The sequence below is a fragment of the Vitis riparia genome, chromosome 1 (genome assembly GCF_004353265.1).
Source record: "Vitis riparia cultivar Riparia Gloire de Montpellier isolate 1030 chromosome 1, EGFV_Vit.rip_1.0, whole genome shotgun sequence".
Taxonomy (NCBI): domain Eukaryota; kingdom Viridiplantae; phylum Streptophyta; class Magnoliopsida; order Vitales; family Vitaceae; genus Vitis; species Vitis riparia.
The window spans coordinates 19,591,778-19,618,762 of record NC_048431.1 but is presented as its reverse complement, the minus strand read 5'-3'; the positions used below and the strand labels follow the sequence as shown (position 1 = coordinate 19,618,762).

The 26,985-nt window shown below is 36.1% G+C and overlaps 1 protein-coding gene across 2 annotated transcripts in view; it reads left to right on the top strand.

Annotated features, from left to right (window-relative positions):
* The first annotated feature begins 7,401 nt into the window (after positions 1–7,401).
* Positions 7,402–26,985, top strand: part of LOC117924420 (ADP-ribosylation factor GTPase-activating protein AGD4-like) — an 81,624-nt gene continuing 62,040 nt past the window's right edge. The window contains exons 1-5 of one of the 2 annotated variants that reach the window (XM_034843044.1): positions 7,402–7,570; positions 10,452–10,528; positions 17,993–18,093; positions 18,748–18,818; positions 26,141–26,203. In XM_034843044.1, the coding sequence (XP_034698935.1) occupies positions 7,520–7,570; positions 10,452–10,528; positions 17,993–18,093; positions 18,748–18,818; positions 26,141–26,203 (363 nt within the window). In that variant the 5' untranslated portion in view covers positions 7,402–7,519. The remainder of the gene's footprint in view (positions 7,571–10,451; positions 10,529–17,992; positions 18,094–18,747; positions 18,819–26,140; positions 26,204–26,985) is intronic. The other variant, XM_034843045.1, reaches the window with a different exon arrangement.

Genomic DNA, 26,985 nt, shown 5'->3' with positions numbered 1-26,985 from the left:
AAATTTTTGACAACTGCGCAAACTAAAGTGGTGAAAATGAAGGTCAATCTTCACTATTTTTCGATGGCCTCTGAAAAGTAAATTTGACAAGGGACTATCAAAGCAATAAACTATTCAAACTTAGATCAAATAAGCTAATGAGACACTCACTAAAAATTAATTACTAGTATTCAAGAAGCACATCAATTGAGAATAACAATCAAGAACTAGCACATGATCAATTAAACACACAAACACATCTAGACTAATTAATATGGACCAAATTAAATCAAAGCAAACATGAATTTTCAATCATAGAATTAATTTTATTAATGAACTAATATTATAGAAAATACCTAAACTGAATAGATGAGTGAATCTAAATCAGAGTAGGCATGAACTCTCAAATATAGACATGATTTTATTAATGACCTATAATTATAAAAGCAACCTAAAATAATTGAAATGAATCAAATTAAATGAAAGCAAACAACAAAATCAAAATATGAATTCATGGAATTAATTTTCTAAATAAACTTACATTACTAAAATGAAATCTAAGCTTAAAATGAATTAAACACTAATTAGGGCAAATCTAAAATCAAATCCTTAACACATATGATCAATTATTTTAACAAACTAAAATTTTATAAGAGCACTTAAACCTAAAGTTAAATTAAAAACTAACCAAAACAAATTTTTAAAGTTAAATCTCTAACCTATAGAATCAATTTTATTTACAATTGGATAAATAGATAACACATAAATAAATAAACTATAACTCAAATTTAATGATGACTTACAAATGTAAAATAGTAAATTCTAAGAGAATCTTTAACACGTGGTATTAATTGTGTTGACTAATTAAAAAAATATAAAAGAAGAATAACTTACCCAATCGGATAGGTGCGTGGGTTGTATGCTTCCCAAAGTGGCAGCCGTGTGAGTGATTTTCCTTATGTGGAGATGTTTGCTAAATCTTGCTTCAAATGAGTGGTGTGTTCTCTTTACAAAGATGGAGATGATGCCTAGAAGTGCTCCCTGTGAAGGCTCTAATGGTGCGTGGACTGCTTCCTTCTCAAAGTGGCAATCATGTGGATGATGTGGTGAGCCAAAACAGGCTAGCTATGCGTGCTCCAAGTTGCAGCATGTAATGGTGTGTGGTTGCCCAGTCGGATAGGTGTGTGGGTTGTATGCTTCCCAAAGTGGCAGTCGTGTGAGTGATTTTCCTTACGTGGAGATGCTTGTTGAATCTTGCTTCAAATGAGTGGTGTGTTCTCTTTACAGAGATGCAGATGGTGCCTAGAAGTGCCCCCCGTGAAGGCTTTAATGGTGCGTGGACTGCTTCCTTCTCAAAGTGGAAGTCGTGTGGATGATGTGGTGAGCCAAAACTGATTGGCTACGTGTGCTCTAGGATGCAGCGTGTAATGGTGCGTGGTTGCCTAGCCGGATAGGTGTGTGGGTTGTATGCTTCCCAAAGTGGTAGTCATGTGAGTGATTTTCCTTACGTGGAGATGCTTGTTGAATCTTGCTTCAAATGAGTGGTGTGTTCTCTTTACAGAGATGGAGATGGTGCCCAAAAGTGCCCCTCGTGAAGGCTTTAATGGTGTGTGGACTGCTTCCTTCTCAAAGTGGTAGTCGTGTGGATGATGTGGTGAGCCAAAACCGGCTCGCTATGCATGCTCCAAAGCAAATCAGATCGTGCACGACTGAATCCCCACCCCCCTTCACGTGTTCAAAATTTTCCTTTCTCTTTCCGGTGCGGCTGCTTCCTCTTCCAGTTTTCTCAATGGTCTGGTTGATCCCTCAATGGTGTGGTTGCACTTTTTTTTTTCTTCTCTCCTTCAATCCTTCTCTACAAAATGGTCTTGCCCTCTAATATCCTCTACTTGTCCCTGCACCTTTCTTCTCTTCATTCTTTTTGTAAGTGCCTCTTGAATTTTTCCCTTAGACACCACCTCAATCCTTCCATACTCATGCTAGATTTTCCTTCTTAAACATAGCCCTATTTTGTCCATATGCATGTTGAATTTTCCTCATTGATGCAGCTCAATTCATTCCAATTCATATGAATCTTACTCATAAACGCGATCTCATTCATTCCAAATTCATATTCAATCTTCCACATAAGTGGACCCCCTTTATTTCATATTGAATTTTCCTTAAAAAAAATGGTATTCTCTTTCTTCAAATTTTCTTCCATTTGGTAAGTCTTACTCTATCTCTTGCAACCCTTTTTATAATTGAATTAAATCTCTTAGCACGGGCTAAATATTGTATGGTATTTTTCCAAGCATGAGAAGAGTCCTTAATGGTAAGATTCAATTGGCCACCCTTTCTTTTTCATTCATAAATTTCCTTACAAAAGCACAAAATTATTAGATTAAATAAATGAATAAAAGAGATATTTTAGAAAATGATAGAATAAAATAAATAAATAAATAAAAATGAAAAAAATCATAAATAAGTAAATAATCATTAAAAAAAGAATGTCGCACAAGCCATGCAATCATGCATGCCATGCAACCTATGCAAAAAATTACTTAGAAAGTGACCTAGGTGGGCTCAGGTGAGCTTAGGTGGACCTAGTGTGGCTAAGATGGACTAGATGTGCTTATGTGGGCTAAGTATGCTTAGATGGGCCAAGGTATACCTAAATGGACCAAGGTGCCTAAGTGGGCCTAAGGTGGTGCCTAATGGGCCAAATGTATCTAAATGGGCTTAGGATGCCTAAGTGGGCCTAAGGTGGTGCCTAATGGGTCAATTGTACCTAAATGAGCCTAAGGTGGTGCATAATGGGCCAAGTGTACCTAAATGGGCCTAGGGTGCCTAAGTGGGCCTAAGTCTAAATTAGGGTTGCCAAGAGTCACAATGGAGTTGGATAAACCCCTCAACCAAAGTCCCTAACTTAGAAAAGATAGGCTACACAAGTAGTAATGGGCCACCAGGAAATTGTTGTAAAGTACCGAACAAATATTTAATAGAACATGTGCTAGGAAGACAAAATGGAGGGTCTACAGGAAAGAAAAAAAAATGTAAAAGAAAATGATTTTTTCATGTTTGGTTATCCTATGAAAAATATCAAAGAAAATCAAATATAATTAAAACTAGTTAAAACTTGTGTATTTTTAAATTATTTAATCTTTATATTGATGAGTTAAAATAAGTAAAATGAGTTTGAAGTAGTAAATAAAAATAATTTATCGACTTTAATCTATTTTTATTTTCTTTTACTTTTTCTTTCATTCTACTTTTCCTTTGTATTTTTCTTTCCCTTATATTTTCCTTCAAATTTTTCAAGAACCAAACATAGTCTTAATAAATAAGATTAAAAAATCCTTTAACATCTTTTAAAATTGATAATTGAGCTTCAAATTTTATTTTATTTTTAATTTGTCATAGTACAATTATCAAAAATCTTTTTCTTATGCCAATTCACTATATTATAGCGGAAGTATAAATTTACTCCATGTGGGTTGGCACAAATCTAAGAAGAAAACTAGATAGAACAAGCTAGAGTCAAACCTCCACTCATTAAGGAATTAACTAGGGGGTGTGTTTGAGAACCCAAAATCTTTCCATTACCTTGTATTAAGCTAAAAGAGAAGTGGCTAACAAGGAACTTTGTGAGTGACAATTATTATAGCCACACACATACACTTGTAGAAATACAAAAAAAAAAAAAAAAAAAAAAAGATTTTAACACGGTTTGACGATTAATATGATCCTTACATAAAAATAAGCATATCAACACTCAAGAGTCTATTAATCAAATGAAGATAGAAGGGTTAGACTCTCATTCTCCTCTCAATTGAAGCTATACAAAATTTTCTCTCTCTAATAAAACCATAATTCATAAGAGAGTTATATACAATAGGGGCAAACTTGTCATTCAATAAAAAAAATTATCCAACATAATTGATCTAGACTTTACAATCCAACAATCTCCCATTTGAAAACTGAAGCACAACTAAATATCCTCCTTCAATGATTAGTGACTATGGTGTGCTCAAACAACCTATCCTTACCCTTGACTATTAAAGTTATGCATAATTCTAGTTTCTTTGTTTCATTGATTTTGGTCAACCCTCCATTTTCAAGCAAAGACCTAATGAAGTGATAATGAAGTTCTCTATGTCTAGTCCTTAAATGAAATATTAAATTCTTAACCAAATGTATTTCACTTAAGTTGTCACTGTGAAATACATTGATCACCTGTTTGACTCCCAACTTTGCTAACTTTGGTCACAATCATGTGCTCTACAACCAAATCTCTTCCTATCTTTAGATTTTATTTTTCACAAAACATCCACATTAAACAAACAAACAAATGTAAAGTCCATGATCAATTTATCAAATCCATTAGACATTGAGATTTTTGTCACTTAACCTAATGGAACACTCATCTTTGGCTTGACTCAATATTCATTGGATACTCCAAATTGGGTAGCTTTATAGATAATTGAGAAAGACTATTAATCTCAATTAATTTGATTGTTGCCTTCAATGGCTCCACAATTAAGAGGCTAGGGTTTTTGCTATCAAAGAGTATATTTAGAGATAGAATACAATGAAAAGGTTCTAGCTACCTCTAAATTTTAGAGAAAATTTTCCATCTTTCTCTCCTAGTTTTGCATTATTATCTAATAATGCTCTGGAACTATGGAAAATACATCCATGACACTATCAATAATTATACCCTTACATAGGTGATTGACATAATTAAAAATCCGATTGATACTGATTTTAGAAAACGTTTTTAACTTAAAAAATGTTGTTTTAAAAAAATATTTGGTGTTTGATGATATTTAGAAAACACTTTAAAATTTTTGAAAAATCACTTATTATAGTATTTTTTGAAGAAATACTTTGATTCTCCTAAAAATACTTCCACTAAAAGTAATTCGAGTCAAACCATTTCCAAAAGACTCTCCAAATGTTGGAAGGCTTTTGGCACAAGATCATGGAAATTTGGTGGCTGCTTTTGAAATATTGAGTATAAAGGTTTATAACACTTCCAAAAAGCTCCTGACATTCATATCAAACCAATAATGATTGTTTTGTATTCCACGCATGCGGTATTTGACAAGATACATGAGATCTAAACTCCCAGTACTTTGTATATTCTTTTATTTATGAGCCAATTTTAGAAATGTTTGTTTTATGTATTATTTTGATCTAAAATTTTTATATGAGTTAAAGAACATATGCAATAGCATGCCATAAAAAAAATCGTAAATCCTTATTTAAGGGAAAAAAATATTCAAATGTGAAACCTATAAACTTCGAAAAAATATTGTGATGATATACATGCTTAAGAAATTGTGAATATTATTTAAGTTATGTTTGATTCTCGGGAAAATGTAAGAAAAATAAAATATAAAAAAAAGTAGAAGGAAAGAAAAAGTGAAGTAAAATAAAAATAAATTTAAAATCAATAAATTATTTTTATTTTCTATTTCAAGCCTATTAATAATTTAAAAATACATAAATTTTTAATTAGTTTTAATTATATTTGATTTTTTCTTAAAGATAATCAAACAAGAGAAATTGTTTTCGTTAATATCTTTTTTCTTTCTCGAAACCAAACATAACCTTAATCATCGAAAAGTCATTGTTAGTAGCTTCCTTGCCATATATCATTTACACGAATTAGACTTAAAATGATAAAGTTATGAGCAATTGAATCATGGGTTGAAAACTAAAAATATAAATATATGGGAATTCTTTGTTGGAGAACCTGAATATACTTACTTTTGCCCAGTGAAGGGTGGTGACAAGTATGGTGCCATGGGTGTCCGTTCTTAACACACTTGGTATCATTGAATTCCATTTTTAATTTCCTTTTTTGTTAGTTTTTTTTTTCAAAATTTTAGAAAAATTGTATTTTTCTAAGAAAATATTTTTCCAATGAAAATGTCTGTTTTTGGGAGAGCGAGAAATTGAAGAATTTCTAAATGGTTAGAAAAATTTACCAAAAAGCTTTCATTGTATTAGAAAAGGTTTCTCTAGAAGAAATGTGAGGAGAATGACCTCTCTATTTGTTAAAGTAATAATTTTTAGCTAGATATGTGGACCAAACCAACTCTCATTAGGTGGAGAGTGTGATCCACCCCTACATAATATAGTGCAATTTTTTTTTTTTTTTTAGAATATTATGCATTTTAATGATCATACATTTAAAAAAAAAGTGACCAAGTTGGACGGTTTGGAAATAGGTGGATAAATGCATGTCCCACGTACTTATGCAGAACATGTTATAAAACATGCAACAAGCAAAAAAAAGAAGAATAGTATAAATATACACAATGATGCAAAATAAATAAAATATCATGATGCTTTGGGTCTCACACACTGAAGTGTATAAAAAAAAAATGATATAATGCACAAATACCCACGTGTGAGTGTATATCTATCAATCAATTATTTAAACATTAACGTTGCTTTTTTTGGCCAAATCCTTCTTTTGTTTTGCTTTTCTCGATTGTCAAGCCTAATTGACTCTTCTTTTCCTTGCTCTTAGACTCTCACTTCATTTTGTTCTTATTTTGTAACGTCGTTTGAACGTAGACACCTGATCGGTTTAACTTTCCCAAATGTCCACTATCAATCCTTCTCCTTTTCAGGTTTGGATTTTTTACATTGTTTCAGTTCTCATGGTCGACGAGGAAGAAAGTAATGAATGAATGTCCTTTTAAGAAAATGTAGAGTAACCTTAGCTCAAGTGAACTTGACCCCTAACCATCTTTAATAGAGTCACTATTAAGAAAATAAAGTGATATAAAAATGATGAATAATAATAAAAGAATACATAAATGACATACATGATGGACTAATGAGAAGAGAAGTTTGAATATTGCATAAATTTATTTACAAAACTAAAAACAAAGATGGTATGAGACTGATTATTTTCAAAATAAAATAAATTCATTCCAACTCCTTTTAATTTTTAGAAAAATGATTTTTACCTTATTCTTAGTTCACAAGAACGATTTTATTGTTTGCCAAAAATGATTTTAAAAAAAATATTTGATTTTTTTTTTTTAATTTATAGAAATAATGTCACTTTCTTATAGAAAGTGACTTAAGTGCCATTTGTTTTTTTTTTTTTACTTAATTTTAAATAAAATTTAAAATTAAATAGTACTTAATAGTGTTAAGTATTAAGTTATTTGTTTTTAAATATTTTATTTATATTTAACATTAAAAAAAAACATATTATTATTTTTAATTAAAAAATAAATGATTATTCAGGAATTTAAAAAAACCCTAAGACCTATCTTGGCTTTTACTCTATGGGATAGGAAAATGAAAAAAATAAATGATTATTATTTAGGAATTTTATTTTTATATATGAAATAATACTAACAGCATGTGCTTTTTTAACCAGCGGTAATCGTCCTCGTCGAGTTGACGATCGGCCAATAAACTTTCGTAAATGACAAAATGGCCCCTGTGCAATTATTTCTGACCATTTCCGTCGATCTCGAACTCTGAAACAGCAGAATCCGCAACACACAGACACACAAAAGAGAGAACAATGGCGGCTAATTTCATCAGGCTCGACGATTCCCCAATGTTCATGAAGCAGGTGACTTTCACTTATCAAATCTAGCATCATCTTCTATTCTACCCAAAGGTTTTTTTTTTTTCTTCTTTTTTTTTTAGTAATTTTTTCCTTTTTTTTTTGTGCATAAAATTATTGCTCTGATTCGGATTTCGGAGGAATGATTTGCTCAGATTTAATGTCTTTTTTGCTTGATTTTTTCATTCAATTTTGGTTTTAGGGATGGAAAATGTGATAGAATGCCCCCTTTTTGTGGGAATAATTACACGGATGCGATTGCTGTCAATGGGCTTATTTATATTTTCTTTGGGAATTGTCTTGATTTGATGTAAAGATCAGAATTAACGTGGAATTCAATAACAGCTTGCTGTTATTTAGTTGTCTGTGTGTGCTTGTTTTATTTTTATTTTTTATTTTTTATTTTTAAATTTATCTGTACGTCATGGATAGTGGGTTACTGCTGAAGATTCAGACACAGAATCAGTATACTGTCAAATGAATATTTGAATCCGCATCCTTAGAGTAGGCTTAGAGTGGTCAAGATGTAGCCATTTAGTGTATGGAAACGGAATGAAACTTACTTTTCTATTTTGTGTATTCATTTCAGAAATAAAGGTTCAAGATGGACTATTTGCTATCTCGATTAGTGTATAGAAATCTCTGTTTGGTCAATAATTTGTGTGAATGGATTGCCAATTTCCTGGGTTATCAACAGCATTGTTTTATAATTTTTTCCAGTTTCTTTATCTTTTAAAAAAAGATTGATTTCCAAAACAAGGTTTTAATATGAATTGCTTGATTGAACAGTCCAGTACTATATATATATATGAAGTCAAACCTGGAATCTTCCATCCTCCCCCCAACCTATTGCCACCTAATTTCCAATTATATGGGGGGATTTTATTAGGTTGGTGATATTTAGAATCCTTGTGGGGAAATGCAGGCCATTTATATGTTGTAGAACATCGTTTTAAGAGTTCTTGATTGTAATAGAATGGGTCTACTCTTTACAACTCAATAACAGATGATAAACTGTAATAAAACACAAAAAATAATGTATTTAATATTCATATTCATAGAATACATACATACATACACTATAAAAAAATATTCACTATATATATATATATATATATATATATATATATATATATATATATATATTTATATAGTGATATTTCCAACTTCTTTATGTGTGTATATATTACATAAATATGTTTTGTATACCTATAAAAAAAATAAATAAATAAAAGGAAAGAAAGAAATATTCATTTTTTTTTTGTTTTTTGATAACCGTGGATGTCCGGGCCACCTTACGCGCACCTCGACTAATTCCACGGGGCCTTGAAGTTAACGACCGGGTAAGCCTCTAGTGGCCTTGAGGGGACTCAAACTGGTGACCATTGGGGAGCAAACCTAAGGTCGGACCAACTGAGCTACCCCTAAGGGTTAGAAAGAAAGAAATATTCATAGAGAAGCTGAAAATAAAGGAACCACTTTGAAGTAATAATATGAATAATCACACAACTTTGCTTGTATAATGTGGCAAAAAGACAACAATTGGGCAACCAACGAGGCATCCATGCTGGTATTCAAATTAAGCATTAGATAGTCATGCTACTTGAAAGTAATGTAAACTGATGAGAAAAGATCTATTCTCATGTGTTGATTCACTGCAAAATATAAGTCCATGCCACACCTATCAATACTGCAAATATGTGTTTCCAAAATGGCAAAATCTGCATATCTTGTTGTAGCTTATATGCATTATGCCTCATTTTGCTTAGGACAGTTTAAAAATTTTAATATTAGTGTTTACTTTTCATCAAGGCATTTTACTTGAATTGGAAAAATCCAAACCCAAACCCCCCTGGCTTTATGGGAAAAATCCAAAGGCAAGCCTAAATAAGATGTGGGAAAAGAGTCAAGCTTGCAACCCAAAGCTGCATCTAGAACTGCCACCCCTTGACTCATAGCAATCATCTCTCTTTTCCAAATTCATTTTTGCCTTGACCTTGGCTAAACATATATCAAAATATATCTAAGTTCCCCATTCGGACTACAAATTAGAGAAAATGATGATGCCATCAGTATATAGCAGAGGCAAGATCATCATCCTTTTGTACTTTCCTCCTATCTAGTAGAAACCAATATTGCAACATGCATCCATCCACTACTTTGTTTGGTCTTGGGGCCACTCCTTTTTTCATTTTTTTGGACCATTTGAAAGGAGAAAAATCAGATGTCATTTGAAAACGAGGAGCAATCAGACCAAATGCTCAAATTTATTTTTCTAAGTAATTTTTTTAATGTGGGTTACCTTGTTTTTAGATGGAGGTTCAATGTCTTTAACTTTGTAGATCGGTTGTGTTCTAAATTTCTAATCAAGGGAGGGAGTTGTTTTTTTGTTTTCTCTCCTTTTGGCTTTGCCTTTTGGACTTTTGTGTATGTCCTGTGTACCTCGGTGCATTGCTTTGTTATCTTTTGTGTATAATATTTTTTTGCTTGCCTATCAAAAGCATACATCCCTCCACTGCCTTAAAGACTGACTTATAAACAATTCCAGTAATGAAAAAGAGGTGAAAAAATGTATTTCCCCATTGAAGCCTCATCTCATTACCCCCAAAAATGAACTAGTTGAGGTTTTATTTCCTAAAATAGGGAATTTCATTATAGCTTCATTTCATGTTTAATAAGAGAACAACATTTTAATATATGTATGTAGGGAGAATGTAAACAAATTAAGAAAGGAGTGACAATTTGATATCCAATCTAATGGAGTGTCAAAAGGAACTCCCTTTCTTCTTACTGACATAAATTCAAAGTGTTGGGAGGTACACAAGTTCAGGTAAATAAGGCATAGGTGCACTTATTTTCTTCTTTAATTATGTTTGTTATTGAACAGGTATATTCTCTTGAACAAACATCAGAGGACTTGAAAGATCGCTGCCAGATACTGTACAAAGGATGTAAAAAATTTATGTGAGTACTCTCATTATGCCCCATTGATATACTCTATAAGTATTGCTGCTCCCATTTTAGACCCAAGGCACCTCTAATTGTCACTTTCTTCACTATTTAGATGCTGTTACAGTAAAATTGCCTTGGCCCTTCCCCTTCCTTTTTAAATTTTATATACTTTACGTATTTCTTGTCAAATTGGCTTTGCTAAGGACTTGGATGAGTTTTGGTTTTTAAACTTACTTTTGCTTTTATCTTAAGTGTGTTGAAATAGAAAATGGATGTTTCTTTACAACATAAATGATATTGTTGTTTTGTCATATTTTTGACTTTTTTTTTTCTCTGATCCTAACATAAGTTTCCTTGTAGGTTTGGATAAATACTTACTTAAATGAAATGAAAATAGGATTATATAGAATTATAGATAAGTATAAGTGGATTTCAGTCACAAAAAAGAGTAGAGGTGTTGTCTTCTCTTTATATTTTAAAAAGGAAGAGATTGGTTGGCTGTTAGAGCAGATGAAGAAGGCATGTGAGCTGGAGAGTTCCTTGGGAAGTTCAGAGGAAAAACAAGGACACATCTTTTGGAGGTATGTTTTAATAGCAGAGGAAGGTTCATCAAGCTGTCAGAGTTTGTAACAAATTGAAGAACCATCTTTATGGTGATTCTAAAGGGTGTAAGAACCAGAGGATGGGAAAACTTAAGGATGAGGATCTCATCAATGGCAGAAACCCCTTCTTGTGCGTTTTTGGTTAGGCAAACAAATGTGTTGCTCCCTGAGAAGACATTGGCCTATGGTGAGATAAGTGTAAAGTGTAAAGTGTTCTTATGCAAGGGTCATTGAAGAGGAGGGTCTAAGAAAAGGAGCTATTATCCCAGTGGTGAGGAGGTTTAGAGCTGTGGTTTACAAAAGTGTTGCAGGGATGGAGGATTGGTTAGGGTTGGGTAGCACTACTGACAACTGTAGGAATTTTGGGTATGAGGGGTGTGGTGCCCATTATACCATTCTTGGTCTTTAAAGGGTTGTTGTTAGTGGATACCATAATTACCATTAAAAGGCATGTCAGCTTCAAGAGATGGGAGTGGCATCAATGAAAGTAGTTTCTGCTATTACTTTAAGCAGATGATCGCTAAAGGAAAACATTGTGGTGCTTGGAAAATTTTGGCAAGGCTGGATAGAAATAAGAGGCCTTCCCTTCCATTTGTGGTATGAGAATCACTTGCATCATTTGAGGAAATGTTGGGAGACAGTTATTGAGATCGATTGGTGCACTTCAAGCAAGTCGATCTCTCAAAAATCAAGTCAAGAGTAGAACTGAATGCTAACATGGTGTCACCAGCATTGTTAGAGGTGAAAGATGGAGCATGGTGCTTTACAGTTTCTGTTTCAGTCATCGGAGGTGAAGAAGATGAGTTTTTTTAGCAGGGCTGAGTTAACCCATAGCAGAAGCGAGTTAGACTCAGACTCTGTGAGATGTGGCCACAATCCATGGTGTGTTCCCTTTCCAATGGTTAAGCGGTTACCAGATCCTGGGACGCGAGGCAGTAGCAGGGTGCAAGGGTGCAACAGCTATCTTCCACCCCCCTTCCTTTTTTAAATTCAAATTTAGGGCCAATCGGAGCCTTGAGTGTGGGGAAGAATCTTAAGACAACCTAGAAGAAAGGAAAGAGGGTTGTTTCAAGTATAGGAAGCCCATATGGTTTGAGCTCATCTGGTTGTGTCCTAGAATGTTTTAAAAAGGAGGCCAATAACCAAGAAAAGAGAAGCCCAAAAGCTCAGGAAAGCCCATCACTTTTTAAGCCCAATCTAAATTGGATCTTTTATTAGTGGAAAGAAGCTCCGGTTCACCTTTAAAAGGAAAAACCCAAGAGCAAACTTCATATCAAAGGTCCACCTAATGTTATGCCTTCTCTTAAAGGTATGAGATCAGTTTCCAGCAGCACTGTTTTTATCAGCAGGGGGTTGAAGGCCTGTAAAAGGAGTCCATCTCGTGGTTTGATGCCAATCCAGCCTCTCATGGCAAGATTTCAAGGATTGTGATTGTTCAAGGCATGGGAACACGGCTGTGCAAGGAAAGAAGAGAAACTTAAATGCAGATGAGAAGCTTATTTTAGGGATTAAGAGTTTCTGCAATAAGGGCTGCAAAGGCTTTTTTTTTTTTTTTTGATAGGTAAGCAAAGATATATTAAAGCGCTTGCAAAACGGTGCAAAAAAGTACACATGGAGTATACAAATTAGGCCCAAAAGCAAGCCAAAGAAGGAAAAGAGGAGAAATACCCACCACCCTCACAACAAGTTGCCATAACTAAACAGAAAAACAGAACCAATGAGAGAACCCTACAATTGGAAGCACCCTCTTCCCTCAAACCCTAGCCCCACTCCCCTTTACCTTAGCAGTGAACGGAGAACTATTATAATTAATTGAGCACTCTAACTTTTGGATTTCCCTCTCAAAATGGGAAGAACACCTTTTCTTACCTCCTGACATCCTTATCCCCCGCCCTTTTCTTGACTCCATTTTTCTGATTAGAGCACAAATTTCCTTCTCAAAGCCTGATTGGCATCCCTAAACAAATACTGAACTCAACAAAACCACTGGGAAGGTTGTTAATATTCTCCCCCTCAAGACCCCGATTTCTACATCCCTTGGAAGTTCCATCTCCTCGGCCCTGGCAACTAACTCCATACCAGAGGGTTCCTTCACAGCCTTCCTCGAGAGATCCAACACGCTGCCATCTTGCGGAACCATCTTCAGCAACTGACAACCAGGGCTTTGAGGACCCAAGGAGAGGGGAGAAGACCCTGTAAGCCTATTCGCCTCTGCCACGAGTGCCTCATCAGTAATCACAACTCGAGAAGATAACAAATCCACCGGAAAATGCTCATGGCCCCGATCATGCAGGAAAAGGACATCAGGACCATAGGCAGCTTGACTCTAGGCTCCTCATCTGAAGCTGTACCCTACCGTCTTCTCTTGACTGAACCACCAAAACTGTCCCTTCCTCTGCTCTCTCACACAAGAAGAACATGCTCCTCCAACACCTTCTCTACAGAAGAAACGAGCCCTAGCAAGCTCGCTCCACCTTTTAAAGCTCCACTTAAAGGCTCATCCTTCACAAAGGCCTTTCCCACCTTGGCTTCAGTACAAGCTTGGGTCAGGCCCAAAAATAGTGGACCCACCCCTCTTGAATCCAAAGACGAAGAGGCATCCCCAAATACACCATCGCAGGCCTCTTCCAGCCCCTGTCGGCCCAAGAACCTCCCCACCATCCTTCACAAAGGCAACAGACCCAACTGCCCCACTTTCTCCCATTACAACTGTAACCCTCTTGTCACGTCCTAGGAACCCCCCCACCTTAGCAGAAATTGTTGCAGAGGCCACTGCAGCCTCTACTACCAACCTTGGCCTACAACAAGTCAAGCCTATTGCAACAACTTTTGCGTCAAAGCCTACAACATCCTGTCCTGCTGCTTCAGACCTGCAGCAAAGCGACTCGATGGTTGCTACTTGCTACAATACTCAAAGGATGCATCCCCATCCCACTTGCTTTGTCGGCGCGTGAGGAGACCTCCACTCCTCCCTCAACCTCTTGCTCATTAGGCACACAGTTTCTTTTTCTTGGCTCCACAAACGAAAAACCTGACGGAGCTTCCCACCACAATTGTAAAGAGAAACTGGAATTGCCCACTACCACTTGCAACGAACTAGGTAAAGAACTCCCAACAGGATGTACCAAAATCCTGGCCCAATGCAAATTAGTCATTAGAGTTGTGTCTTCATCCACAACGACAAACCCTCCACATTCATCCCCAATTTTCTTAAACACCACCCGACTCCAAAGATGTAATGGGAAACCCAACACCCTTACCCACATCTCCTTGGCATGACCCCCCATGCCCAGACAACCAACGCCGGGAGTCCACCTCGCCAAGCGCAACACTCTCTCCTTAACCCTTTGAAAATCTCTGGCAAGCACCCTTTCTGCCTCAGCAAGAATCTCAAAATCAAACAACAGTAAGGGACCTCCAAAACCTGAAATCTTCATCCCCCCTTTAGAGACCAAAGGGCAGTCACAAAAGATTTCAAAAAGGATAAGTCAGATGGCTACCCTGACCCCTCATCAAACCAACCGACCAAACAACTGCACAGAGACTCCTCCTTGCCTTGCACCTCACTTTCTCTAATATGAACCTAGACCACTTCCCCTACCACTCCAAGGCTTTCTTACAGCATCAGCAAAAAGACCCACAGGTTGTCTCCTCCCTACAGGCTCTCTTCGCCTTAGCAGGGGGGCTCACTCTCCTAGCCTCAGTTGAGGAGGCTACACCTAAATATTGCAGCTTCTCCACTAGAATCAACCATCCCCCATGAAAACACCTCCCTTTGGGGAAAACCAACAAGAACCTCTTCTCCTCTTTAGCCACAACAAAGCAAATTAAAAACCTCCCTGCCTCTTTCGAGCGCCGTTCCAACTTGAACCTCTTGCCCCCCTCCATCCAACCTTTGCTCCATCTTTCCAAATCCTCATCCTTGCAACAATCTTCTACCCCTTCCAACAAGAGTCGCAAACTCAAATCCCCGAGCCTAATCCAGTCAGAAAAACCTCTGCCCTTTTACACAATAACCCCTCTCAGTTTTTCCCCAAACTCCTCCATACAAAGGTTGAAAGTTTTTGACTCCACTGCAAACCAGCACCATCCACCTCTCAATGCCAGTAACCCCTTCACAGTTTTCCACCGTCCCTCTTATTTCTTATTCTACATTTATTTATTGTCCTATTTTCTTTCTTCCTTAAGGGCTGCAAAGGCATTGAATCTTCTAAAGTTTGGAATTCTTTGATGAGGAGAAGTGAGACTTATCCACTAAGTTGTAAAAGGGTCTTGGTACTTGTGTGAAGATTCTAAGGAGAAAGGGTCCAATTTTAGAGTCTTTGTGCTCTCCAACAGTCAACTAGAGAATAACCTATGAAGGAAAAGAATGCTTACAACATGGGAATCAACATTTTCTGGTGGAAGATAAGAGGAAGTGGGAGTCCAGATTCTAGCAATTTTGACAGGTTTCCTCTAGGAGCTGTCTAGGTAAAACGTTATACTTCTATAATTGCTACATGAGATCTAAACTTATATGGATGTTTTATTTATGATAAGGAGATGGAAGAATTTGCTAGAGTCTTCTCACCTTTGTTCCAAAGTGATCCTTCAACCCCTTTATTCTCTTCTCTACATTTCCTAGTATTGGGGTCTAGTTTCCCACTTGACTTGAATGTTATCAGTCCTAAATGTAAAGGGTGGGGTCTATAGATTCCTTTATCTGTACTATGGGTAGTAGCAATGCTTCCCCTGGTTTGGTTCCAAGTGCTTCCAAAGAGGTCGTTCCCTCCTAGAGGGATCCTGTTAACCTATATGTTTCATTGTTAAGTAGTTAATTCCCTTGTGTCAATCTAAGCTTTACATTGTGGAAGGATGTCCCATCCTTCTTGATCTTTTAATTAATAGAAAAGATCTGTTGGATTTCTGATTAAAAAAAAAAAAGAAGAAAAAAACCACTTCCTCAATCTTGTCTTCAAATATTTTGACATTCCTCTCTAACTAGATAGCCCAAAATGTGTCATGATAGCTCTTATACACAAAACTCTGCCTCTAGGAGTCCTTCCGATTCATAAGAGAATAATTTGCGTATTTGCAATGCCTCTCAAAGCTACCCAAAAATGAAGAATGCCAAATATGGGTGGCACTCTCAATCAATAGATGGGGTGAAGGTGAGGAAACTAGTGGAACAATGAATGATCCCTTAGTACCAAAAAGTGAATTGACAAGTTCTTACATAAATGAAGTGTTACAAATGAAGTCTTGATAGGTATAGTAGTTAATGGATATAATTTGGAATTTATAGGTCCCATCTAAAGTGAGTTTTTTGCTTGCAAAGCCAGCTAGGGAAAGATGTTAACAGTAGATCAACTTCAAAGGAGAGGGTAGCTCTTAGTGAATAGATGTTTTCTTTGTAAAGATGAAGAGAAATCATTTCATCACATTCTCCTTCATTGTGCCGAAACAATGGTTTTATTACGGCTGCTAGTTGTCTCTTTATCTAGTGTAGTTTGAGTGTTTCTGTCCTTGATCATTGGCATGGTTCTTTTCTAGGAAGAAAACATAAGGTGTGAAAAGTTGGTCCACTATGCATTTTTTTTTTGGGTTATTTGGAAGGGAAAAAAAAAAAATCATTTGAAAATGAGGAGCAATCCGATCAAAAGCTGAAATGCTCATTCCCAAGTAACCTCTTTTTATGGATTAGGTTGTATACCTTCTGCATACTTACTACTTTTTAGCCGTATCTATAAATTTTATTTGCTTATAAAAAAGGCTTAGTTTATTGCTTCTTAAAAACACCAAACCATTTTTTTGATAAAAAAGGCAAAGATCCTACTTATTACTATGCAAATCATGTATGCTTTTAATAGCCTGATACCATAAGTCATTATGCTTGCTTTGGAAATGCCATGACCATTACCCAACTCGAGCACTTTAGGTTCAAGTAGAAGGCTGACTACCTCCATTCAAATTGTTGTAGCAGAATAATACCAGGGACAAAAGGGGAGTGATGTCAAAGGTAGTCTTTGAGGACTTGAAATCATTTGAGGTCCTTGTGGAAGTGTAAAGGGAGGATTAAAGGCAAGACTGAGGAAAGAGTTCAAGGGTAGTCAAGGTGGATTAAGATTAGCAGGAGTTTGGCAATGTTTGTTGGAGTCTTTAGAGTAATGTTGCATTTGGAAGGAGAAAAAGTTGTTTCAGGGAGAGCTAATGTGACAGAACAAAGCAGGAAGGTATCTTTTGTATACTTCTGGTCTACACGGGTGCGGTCCTTTTTTTGTTAGGTTTAAATACATTTTTTATTTGCCTATCACATAAAAAAAAAAAAAAAGGGAAAAAAGAAAAAGAATTATAGCTACAAAGAAAGAAAAGAAGTAGATATCCACTAAAATATTCCTTTAAAATAAATATTATTTTTTATTGAATAAATAATAATGACACAATAACATATATTGAGTTCTTAAAAAACAAAAACCTTTTCTTAGTAAGCATGGTCCTGAAAGCTCTACTATATGGGCATAGCTTCAGCAAAGTTCAACTAAATACAAAGCTATTGATTTATATAGCAATTAGGTGACATTACTCTTTTTAGGAGTTAATCTTTTTTTTTGATAAGTTTTTAGGAGTTAATTTTGCACATATGATGTTGGAATTCCCTCATTTTTATTTATTTATTTGTTCCTTTTTCATTTGTCTATTGTAGGGCATCTTACCCCATTGCTGCCTCTTTTTTTCTCAATAAAGATTTCTTTAGAAATGAGGAAAAGAAGTGATACACCTTTGCTTATCCTATGCTTTGCCTTCTTATGCTTATTTGTGTTCTTCCACATTTAGAGGCTATGTCTGAAGCTGTTCTCGAGGAGTATTGCTAATATTGCCATTATACTTTCAACAGGACAGCTATTGGAGAGGCTTATAATGGAGACATCTCTTTTGCAGATTCTTTAGAAGCATTTGGTGGTGGACAAGATGATCCTATTAGTGTGTCTATAGGAGGTTATTGAAACTCTCAATATTGATATTATGCTCTACTTCCATTTTAAAAGTATGATAAGGACCAAAATGATGCATTCTTATGGATGACAATCAAGCTTTTCATCGGGTTGGAAGCTGTGGTTTTACTTCTATAAACAATAATCTATACCTGTTAGCAGATGTAAAACTTGATATGCATACATATACCTAGGGCCTAACAAGTGTCCAGGTTTAACTTAAGCAAATGCAGAATTATTCTAACTAAATGTGTCTATGCATGAACATGCGTGTGTGTTTGTGTGTGTGTTAAGTAATTAATCTTTTTTTTTTCTTCCATATTTTTCACCATGCACATAATGTTCACATTTCTTCTTGTTTGAGTTGGTAGACAACCATTGAGTTCAAACTTCAGAGACATTATAGGCATTCATTATTTGAAATGTCAAACATATAGCAATAGTTGAATTTAGTTAGCAGGGCCTGTTTCTTTTCATTGGTGAATCCTAGATCCAAATCACATGTGGGATATTGAATAATTGATCAGGTCAAAAATAAGCTTGGCTCATGGTAATGCTGATACACTAACATTTTGGTTTCATAGATTGTAACAATTTTAACCAGCAGAAAGAGAGACCAAAGATATCATTTCTCACTCAATTGCTTTCTTTGTTCCAGGTCCCGTCCTATCCAAGTTCATTACTGCATTTCGTGAGCTTGCTACATATAAGGAGCTTCTTCGTTCCCAAGTAAGTGCTCAAAATTTTCTTTTCAACAAAATGATCTTCCCAATTAAGTTCATTACTGCATTTAAAAAATTTTCCATTGTTATTAGATTTTGGGGTATACTAATTCTTTATGCTTTTCGTTTTATGAGGAGTGAGAACACATTTCAACTAAAGACAAAAGGGAACGACAGAAACTCCCAATCGGGAAGAGAGACTTCCTTATGAGAAAAAAAGAGCTAAGAGAAAACTTATAATCCTTGCATTAAGACTCTCATAAGGAAACTTGTTCCCTTCTAAAAAATTTGTTATATTGGCTCCTTTTAGATTTGAAAATATGTGGTTACTTCATCTTGATTTTAAGGACTAGAAAATTCTAGGTTGGGAAGTTTAGGATCTATTTGAGAACTATTTTCTTTTTTGATAGGTAAATGAGAGAATATATTAAAGAAAAAAGCGCATTAAAGTACACAACAAAGTACACAACACACGCTAAAAGTCTAGCAAGAGAAAGGGAAATACCAACTACCTTGAAGCCAACCAAACCATAACATCCTAAAATAAATGGACTCCCTAATAGGAAAGACCAGTGCTAAAAACACAACCTACACCCAAACAACCCCTAAGGCCTAGGAACAAAGAACGTGCCAAAGACCTCCTCAAGCCTAAAACCTGCAACCTAGCAGGAATTGAAGAAAGTGACATCAACAAGAAGAAGCTTGTACCCCGTTGCTCCTCCTCCTTCCTTTGGCTGAGAGGGGAGAGCAATTGTAATTGTCCAAGCATTTGAGTTTTCAAATCTCCCTCTCTAAATGAGTAGCCGAAAACGCATCAAGTTATATTGAGTATCTATGGGACACATCCCAATGGATGGGACGCCAACAACATAGTTATATGGTCACATCGTTGCCCTTAGAAGGCCATTGCACATATTCTCTTGGTTTTTTCTATACACACGTGCTTTGTAGTGGTGATGAGACCAAAAAAAGTATATATTTCGAACTTGCGATTGGCGTTTATCCCTAAAATATCTCGAGCATTTGTGGATTCAATGCGAAAATTGTTATGGATTTTATTATAAAAAAAATTTAAAGTCAAAAATAAATATTTGCGAACAATGCGGATATCATTTGAAAATGAGTAGTTCAGATAGAATCGAACTTTCGATTGATCCGGGTACGTGGGATCCTGTAGATGAAGACATGGTCTCTCTGGATCCTATTGAATTTCGTTTTTGGGAAGATTTGTGGTGGGGGAACCAATCATTATGCTTACAATTCCCAAGACTTTTCAGAGTCACCATAACTAAAAAACTTTCCATTTCAGCCATTTTGGGCAATGATACTTCTTCATCTTGGGATCTTATCTTTCGTCGCAATCTGACAGATGTGGAGATTGAGGATCTTGAAAGACTAATGTCTTTACTTTCCAATGTTCATTTGACTCCTTCTATTCCAGATGCGAAAGCTTGGGTTCCGTCCTCTTCAGGAGGTTTCTCAGTTAAATCTTTTCCTTCAGTCTTATCCAGTTTCTCATATTCTACTCCTTTCTACCTAACTCATTTTTTGTGGAAATCAAGAGCCCCCTATTAGGTTATGGCTTTTGCCTGGGTAGTGGCACATAAGAAGACAAATACCAATGACATGCTACAGTTGAGAAGATTTTTCAAAGCCCTTAGCCCTGATTGGTGCATTCTTTGTAGGAGGAGCAGTGAGGCAGTTGATCATCTCTTCTTATATCGTCCGATCACTTTGGCATTGTGGCGTAGGATCTTCTCATAGGTGGGGATGGCGTGGGTTCAACCAGATAGTATTCGTGATATGATGGTGATCTATTTCAAGTGTTTTGGAAACTCTATTAGAGGCAAGACTCTTTGGAGGATCACGTGTCTTTCTTTGTTGTGGATTGTGTGGAGAGAGAGGAATGCTAGGATCTTTGAGGACACTTCGAAGACGCCAGACATGATGTGAGATGCGCTTCATCTCCTTGTTTCTTTTTGGGCTTACTAAACATACATTTTTAAACTCTATCCTTTGAGTGTAATTCAACTTAGTTGGTTGTTGATTTGCACCCCTTAGGGTAGGGTCTATAGGACCAAGAGTTGTGACACTTGTATAGGCTCTTGTTTGTTTTGTTTATCCCCTTGTATAAAGGAGATTTACTTAGCTCTTTTTGATCAGGTCTGTATTTCATGAGGAGGATTTCTCATCATTTTCAGGTTTTCTATTCTTATTTAATATATTTGTCTGTTTTTGATATAAAAAAAAAAAAAAAAGTAGCTGAAAACGATTTCTTTTTTCCCCCTGCAACCTTAACCTTGCGAACTTTTCTTGACTCCATTTTCCTGAAAAGGAAATATATTTCCTTCTCAAACCCTGCCATTGGGAGTCCCAAAAAGTTGTTGAACGTGAAAAACTTTTCAGGGAGGCTAACAAAGCTAATTTCCCCTCCTTCGAAACCTTACAAGTCTCTAGAGCTTTACTAGCCTCGAACTCTTCTACCCTAACCTCCAAATCCTTACCCAAGGAATCCTCCGTTGCACTCCCTGTGAGGTCCACCAACCTCCCATCTTGAGGCAACAAATTTATCGACTGGATCCCCGAACCTTGTGACCCCAAGGAAGGCCCCACTGCTGCAACATCACATGTTGTGCCATTGGGAGTCCCACCAACCTCTATCTTGACATATTGTCGAGACTTTCATTAGACCTAACAACCGTCACACCCTCCAAGTCTTTACTGGGTTGGCCTTCTCTTAAAAAGTCCCTTTTATCGCACGAAGGATGGTATGCTCCCTTGGCTTTGTGAGAAAGAGCTCATGGGGAAACTAAACCCATATCCTTGTTGGGAACCAAACCCCAAGCCGATCGCAATCACCCTTACCTTTAAGAGAACACCCCTTGATCTGCTTTCTTTGTTGACTAAGGCTGTTAGCCAAGTCCATAATTTTAAAAAGCAGGCTTAAAGCGTGCCTATGCTCAAGGCGCAACCACTCCCTAGCTATAGCGCTTTGCTTGCCAAGATGTGCACCTTGTTGAAGAGGTGCGCCTTATCTACTTTACTTTTCATTTTTAAACACTTTTATTCTTGAAATTTCTAATTGCATATTAAAATTTATATAATTTTATTACTTTTTTTGTTGAATGCTTGTTTTAAATGTTTGAAATCTTAAATTTTTTATTGATTGGATTGGATTTTGGATCATAATTTATAAAATTGATATGCATACTAGGTTAGGTTTCGCTTCACTGAAGTGTGCGCTTTGTGGTGTACCTTGTGCCTAAGTTATAGGATACTTTCATGCCTTAGGTGCGCCTTGTATCTTTTAAACCTATGACCAAATCCAACAAAACACCCTGCTCTTTGAGCAAAGAAGAAGAACCAAATGAAGCAGAAGGTTTTCTCCTCGTTCCCAACACAAAGAGATGGAAACTTACCCTCACAACCAACCGCTTCCACCAAAAGAGTGGCATTTGTAAAAGACGACCCTACCTCATGGTGTTGAGCCTTCATCAAGCTGCATGGGTCTAGAAGGAGACCTTGGGGAACCCTAACCTCATTAGTTGATGAAGTGGGCCTCTTAAAAGCACTACTAGGACCACTACCACCCAAGCCCAAGATGGGTTGCTTTTGACCCAAAGAACTAGATCAAGGCCCAATGCTCATCGGGCCTCCCGCCTCCTGGCCTAAAGAGACAAGAGGGCTTGAGACTTCGCCCACTAACCCATCATGGGCCAAAATAGGAGGCTCAAATGCCTCTTTTTACCTCATCGCCACTAAGTTACTATTGTAGGACCAGACCTTGGGCCCACCATGACTTGGTCAACATGTAAAGGTATTGAGTGCATTGTCTGATTTGCACGCTTCCCTATTTCTGCCCCCACGTATCTAGCCGTGCGTGGCCTCTCCTCGTTCTCTTCCTTGACCTTTAAACCCCTGCAAATTTTCTTCGTAGAGACCAATGAGAACCATGGTGGAGTCTCCCACCATAACTGAATGGCACAAGTCGCTGACCCTACCACAACAAGAAGAATCCCATACGCTTTCCTACCATTGGACCTAACTAAAATTCCAGCCCATTGTAAATGACATTTTTTTTTCTCGTTCTCGTTGTGTCCACATCCATAACCACAAAACCCCCATAAGTGTCCCCCACTCGTTTGAAGAAATCCTTTCCCTACAAGTGCATAGGCAACCCAATCACTCTTACCCAAATTTTATTAGCAGAACCCTTCCTTGAAACAACCCGCCTCTTGAAAGCAGTTTTTTTTTCAACAAAAAATAGTTTTTTGACTTGGAAAAAAGGTGGAATAAATTTTTTATCAAAAATAGTTTTTTGAAAATTTGTTATAGAAATGTTAGAATAATTTTATGATGTTTTCATGTGTTTTTTTGTGAAGCATTCTAAAAACAATTAAAACTATGGAGAATATTTTGAAAACATTTTCATTATACATAGTGCATAGTACCTTTACAAAGAGAATAAATCAAGAAAATTATTTTTCATATTTTGGCTCCTAAACAGAATTTTATTCCTTAAAACAATTGGAAACTATTTTCAAAAACTGTTCTAAAAAATTGTTTTGGAAAATGTTGCTAAACAAATCTTTTTTTAATAAGAAACAACAATGCATTATATTGAATAAGAATTAAGAAGTATAATAGAAGGATGAAGAATCCTCCCATAAACGAAAGCTAAACATATTGAATACCAAAAACAAAAAGCCATATGGTAATTACAAAAAGCAACCTCTTCTTACTAATCCATGTCCTTGGAGCTACACACTGCTAACCAATCTAGTTGAACCACATTAAGGTGAATGCCTTTAAAAGTTGTGGTGCAAGATGCCCAAAAAGAAGTAAGGAAGTGAATGGTATCCCATGGAACCTCTAAATTCTTGCCTTGTCCTAAAAAATCCTAACATTTCTTTCCTTCCACACAACTCAAATTAAAGCAATACAAGTGGTTTTCCATAATACTAGGCTTTTCTTGGATCTTCCCAATCTCTTATAATTAATGGTCATCATGTCATAAATGCTTCTTAGGGTAACATAATTCATCTTGGCTATTCGAAATAATTTGTGTCATAGCCCCATCATCAAAGGATAATGTAAGAAAAAATGATTTGTTGATTATCCATTCTTCATACACAACTTATAGATATCATGGTTGAGAGCTTTATAGAGCCCTTTTAACTGTAACATTTCATTAGTATTTACCTTCTTATATGCCACCAACCAAGCAATGGACTTGACCTTAAAAGGGACTTGAGATTTTCAAACGAAATTAGCAAGGAAAGTAGGAGATGAATCAAAAAGGTGGGACAAGACTAAAAAGAAAGGCTTGACTGTAAATAACCCTGAAGAAGATAAAAACCAAGCTTTCGCATCTAGAACCAATGGGGTTAAGTGCAAACAAGCAAGAGAAGACATGAGGATTTCTAATTCTTCCATCTTAGAATCGAAAAGGTTACAATAGAAATTAAAGTTCCTAGAGAAGGGATAAGTAAACCTAAGAATTGAAGAGATGAAAAGATTTTTAACTATGACTATTCTGAATAGTCTTGGAAATTGGGAACCCAAAGGTTGATCCTCCCACCACAAGTCTTCCTAAAAACGAATGCTCTCCCCATCTCCCACCACAAACTGAAAGTACATGGTAAAATCCTGAAAAACTTGTGCAATAGCTTTCCAAGGACAATGATGTGACCACCAGACTATAGTGTTGACATCTCAACCATTAGTATATGTCCCCATATATGCTTAGAATGACTTGATGTCATAGAGCATAACTCTCCCTAGGAAACCTCCACAACCATTTCCCTAAAAGAGCATGATTTCTTAGAGAAATCTTTAAACTTTATGCAAAAGTTAGAAGGGACTACAAGAAATTTAAATTATGGAATAAGGTCACTTTTAGGGACATCAAGGAAAAGAAAGAAGACATCTTTAGCAACATTGTCATATTAGATTCTTGTCAAGAGGAGGTTGTCAATGGGAGGGTACATTGTTACGGATGGTTTGGAGGGAAAGGAATAAGAGAATTTTTTTAGAATAAATGAAGGAGTTTAGAATCTATTAGGGATTTAATGCATTTTTATTCATCCTTTTGAGCTTCTTCCTCTTTAGCTTTTGAGGGTTCTTCATTAAACATTTATAGTGGTTTGAATTTGGTTTATAGGTTAAAGATTGTAGGTTTGATAACAATGAGCAGGAAAGGAATCTGACTCCTAAACTTTTAAGATTGTGAGCCATAAAGAGATTGCAATTTTAAGTATTTCCATAGGATAACCAATGGTAGGTGAAACAAGAAGTTCATGAAATCCTTGGTGTCAGAAGAGGGGGTAACTCTAAGCACCATTGAAAATATTCTAGGGGAGATAGTGCATGTTTTTTTTTTTTTTTTTTTTATGAGATATACTCCAAACTTTTAGATGATTCTTAGAGGATTGAATGATTGGATTGGTCCCCCATATCTTGAGAGAGTATATCTTGAGATATACTCCAAACTCTAAGCACCATCCCTTTTTTGAAGATTTATGCCTTCCTGTTTTCCATTGGAATAAGGAAAAGGCCCTTGGCCCTAATGGCTTCACCATTGCAGTGTATTAGGAGTGTTAGGATGTGATATAAAGGACCTTATGAGGGTGCTATTAGTATTAGAATTCCACAATAATGGGATAATAAATCAAAGTACCAATACTACATTTATTGTTCTTATGCCAAAACAAGAATCAAACCAACAAAATCTCATATTCCAAACCTATTAGCCTGGTTACATGTTTGTATAAAATTATAGCTAAGGTCTTATCAAGGTACTTACATAGAGTTCTTCATGAAACCATCTATATATCCAAGGGAGCCTTTGTTGAGGGGAGACCAAATTTGGATGCTATTTTGATTGCTAATGAAGTGGTGGATGAGAAAAGATGTTTAGGGGAGGAAGAGGTAATCTTCAAAATACTTTTTGAAAAGGCCTATGACCATGTGTCTTTATTGGGGATTTTTGGACCATGTACTAGAGTTAAAAGGGTTCAGCACAAAATAGAGATCTTGGATGAGGGGTTGCTTGTCTTTGGCAAGTTTTGCAATCCTAGTAAATGGAAATGCCAAAGGTTGGGTTGAGGCAATCCTATGCAGATATATATCACTGGAAGCTTAATATCCTTGGCCCTATCTTTATTAGTCAAGGAAGTTGGAACTTGCATTCTCTCCACAATTCTATAAACACCACTGCTAGGAAGTTTTTAGTTGTTAACCAGCTCACATTTAACCAGAACGGAACCTAGTTCTCTTGTCCTCTTGTGTGTTTTAATTTATTAATCTGAGATATGTGATATATTGCAGGTGGAGCATGTATTGCTTGATCGGCTGATGCACTTTATAACTGTTGATCTGCATGATGCTAAGGTATTTGTTTGTTTCTTCAATGGCTGTTCTAGAAATTGCTCCTCTGAATATTTATTCTAGAAATTTCTTGAAATGTTGTTTGTACTGTAGAATTAATCTTCTGGATGATAATTATTCTAGAGAAGTTTGTTTATTTATTTATTACTTTTTGGGTAGACTAATAAAAAATTGCAACCCATGTACACAAAATGTATAGAAGCCGCATAAAGACATGGGGATAAGAAATAATTTCCTTGACCAAACTAACCAACATCCAAGATATCAACAATATCTAAGAAATAAAGGTTCCCCATTAGACCACAACAACAAAGTCTTTACAAGCACATACTTGACGCTAAAATTATCTACTCCCTTGGAAGTTCCACTGTTATGTTTTTTCCACAATATCTAAAAAACACACAAAGGGTTTACCCTTCACACTACCTTGCACTTGGCATCCAAAAGAGCACCTTGCCAACTAAGCAAAGCATCTCTCACTGACAGCAGAAACATCAAAGACCATAACTTGACAGCCCACTTGCAGTGGATGAGAATGTGATCTGCAGATTCAAAATCTTGCTCACAGAGGCAAAAAAAGAAGAGAGAGAGAGAGAGACCTTGTGAAGCAAAATAGGATTCCAAACCAAAAATGTATATTAAAAAATTTAATGTTCTAAATTGCATTGTTTATTAAAGAGGTAAAGAAAAACAATTACTCATTGGTTACTTTTAAGTTTGAATCCCTGGGTGGTGTCCACATGGTGTCATTTTATGAACTCGAGGAGATATTTTTGTAAATTATG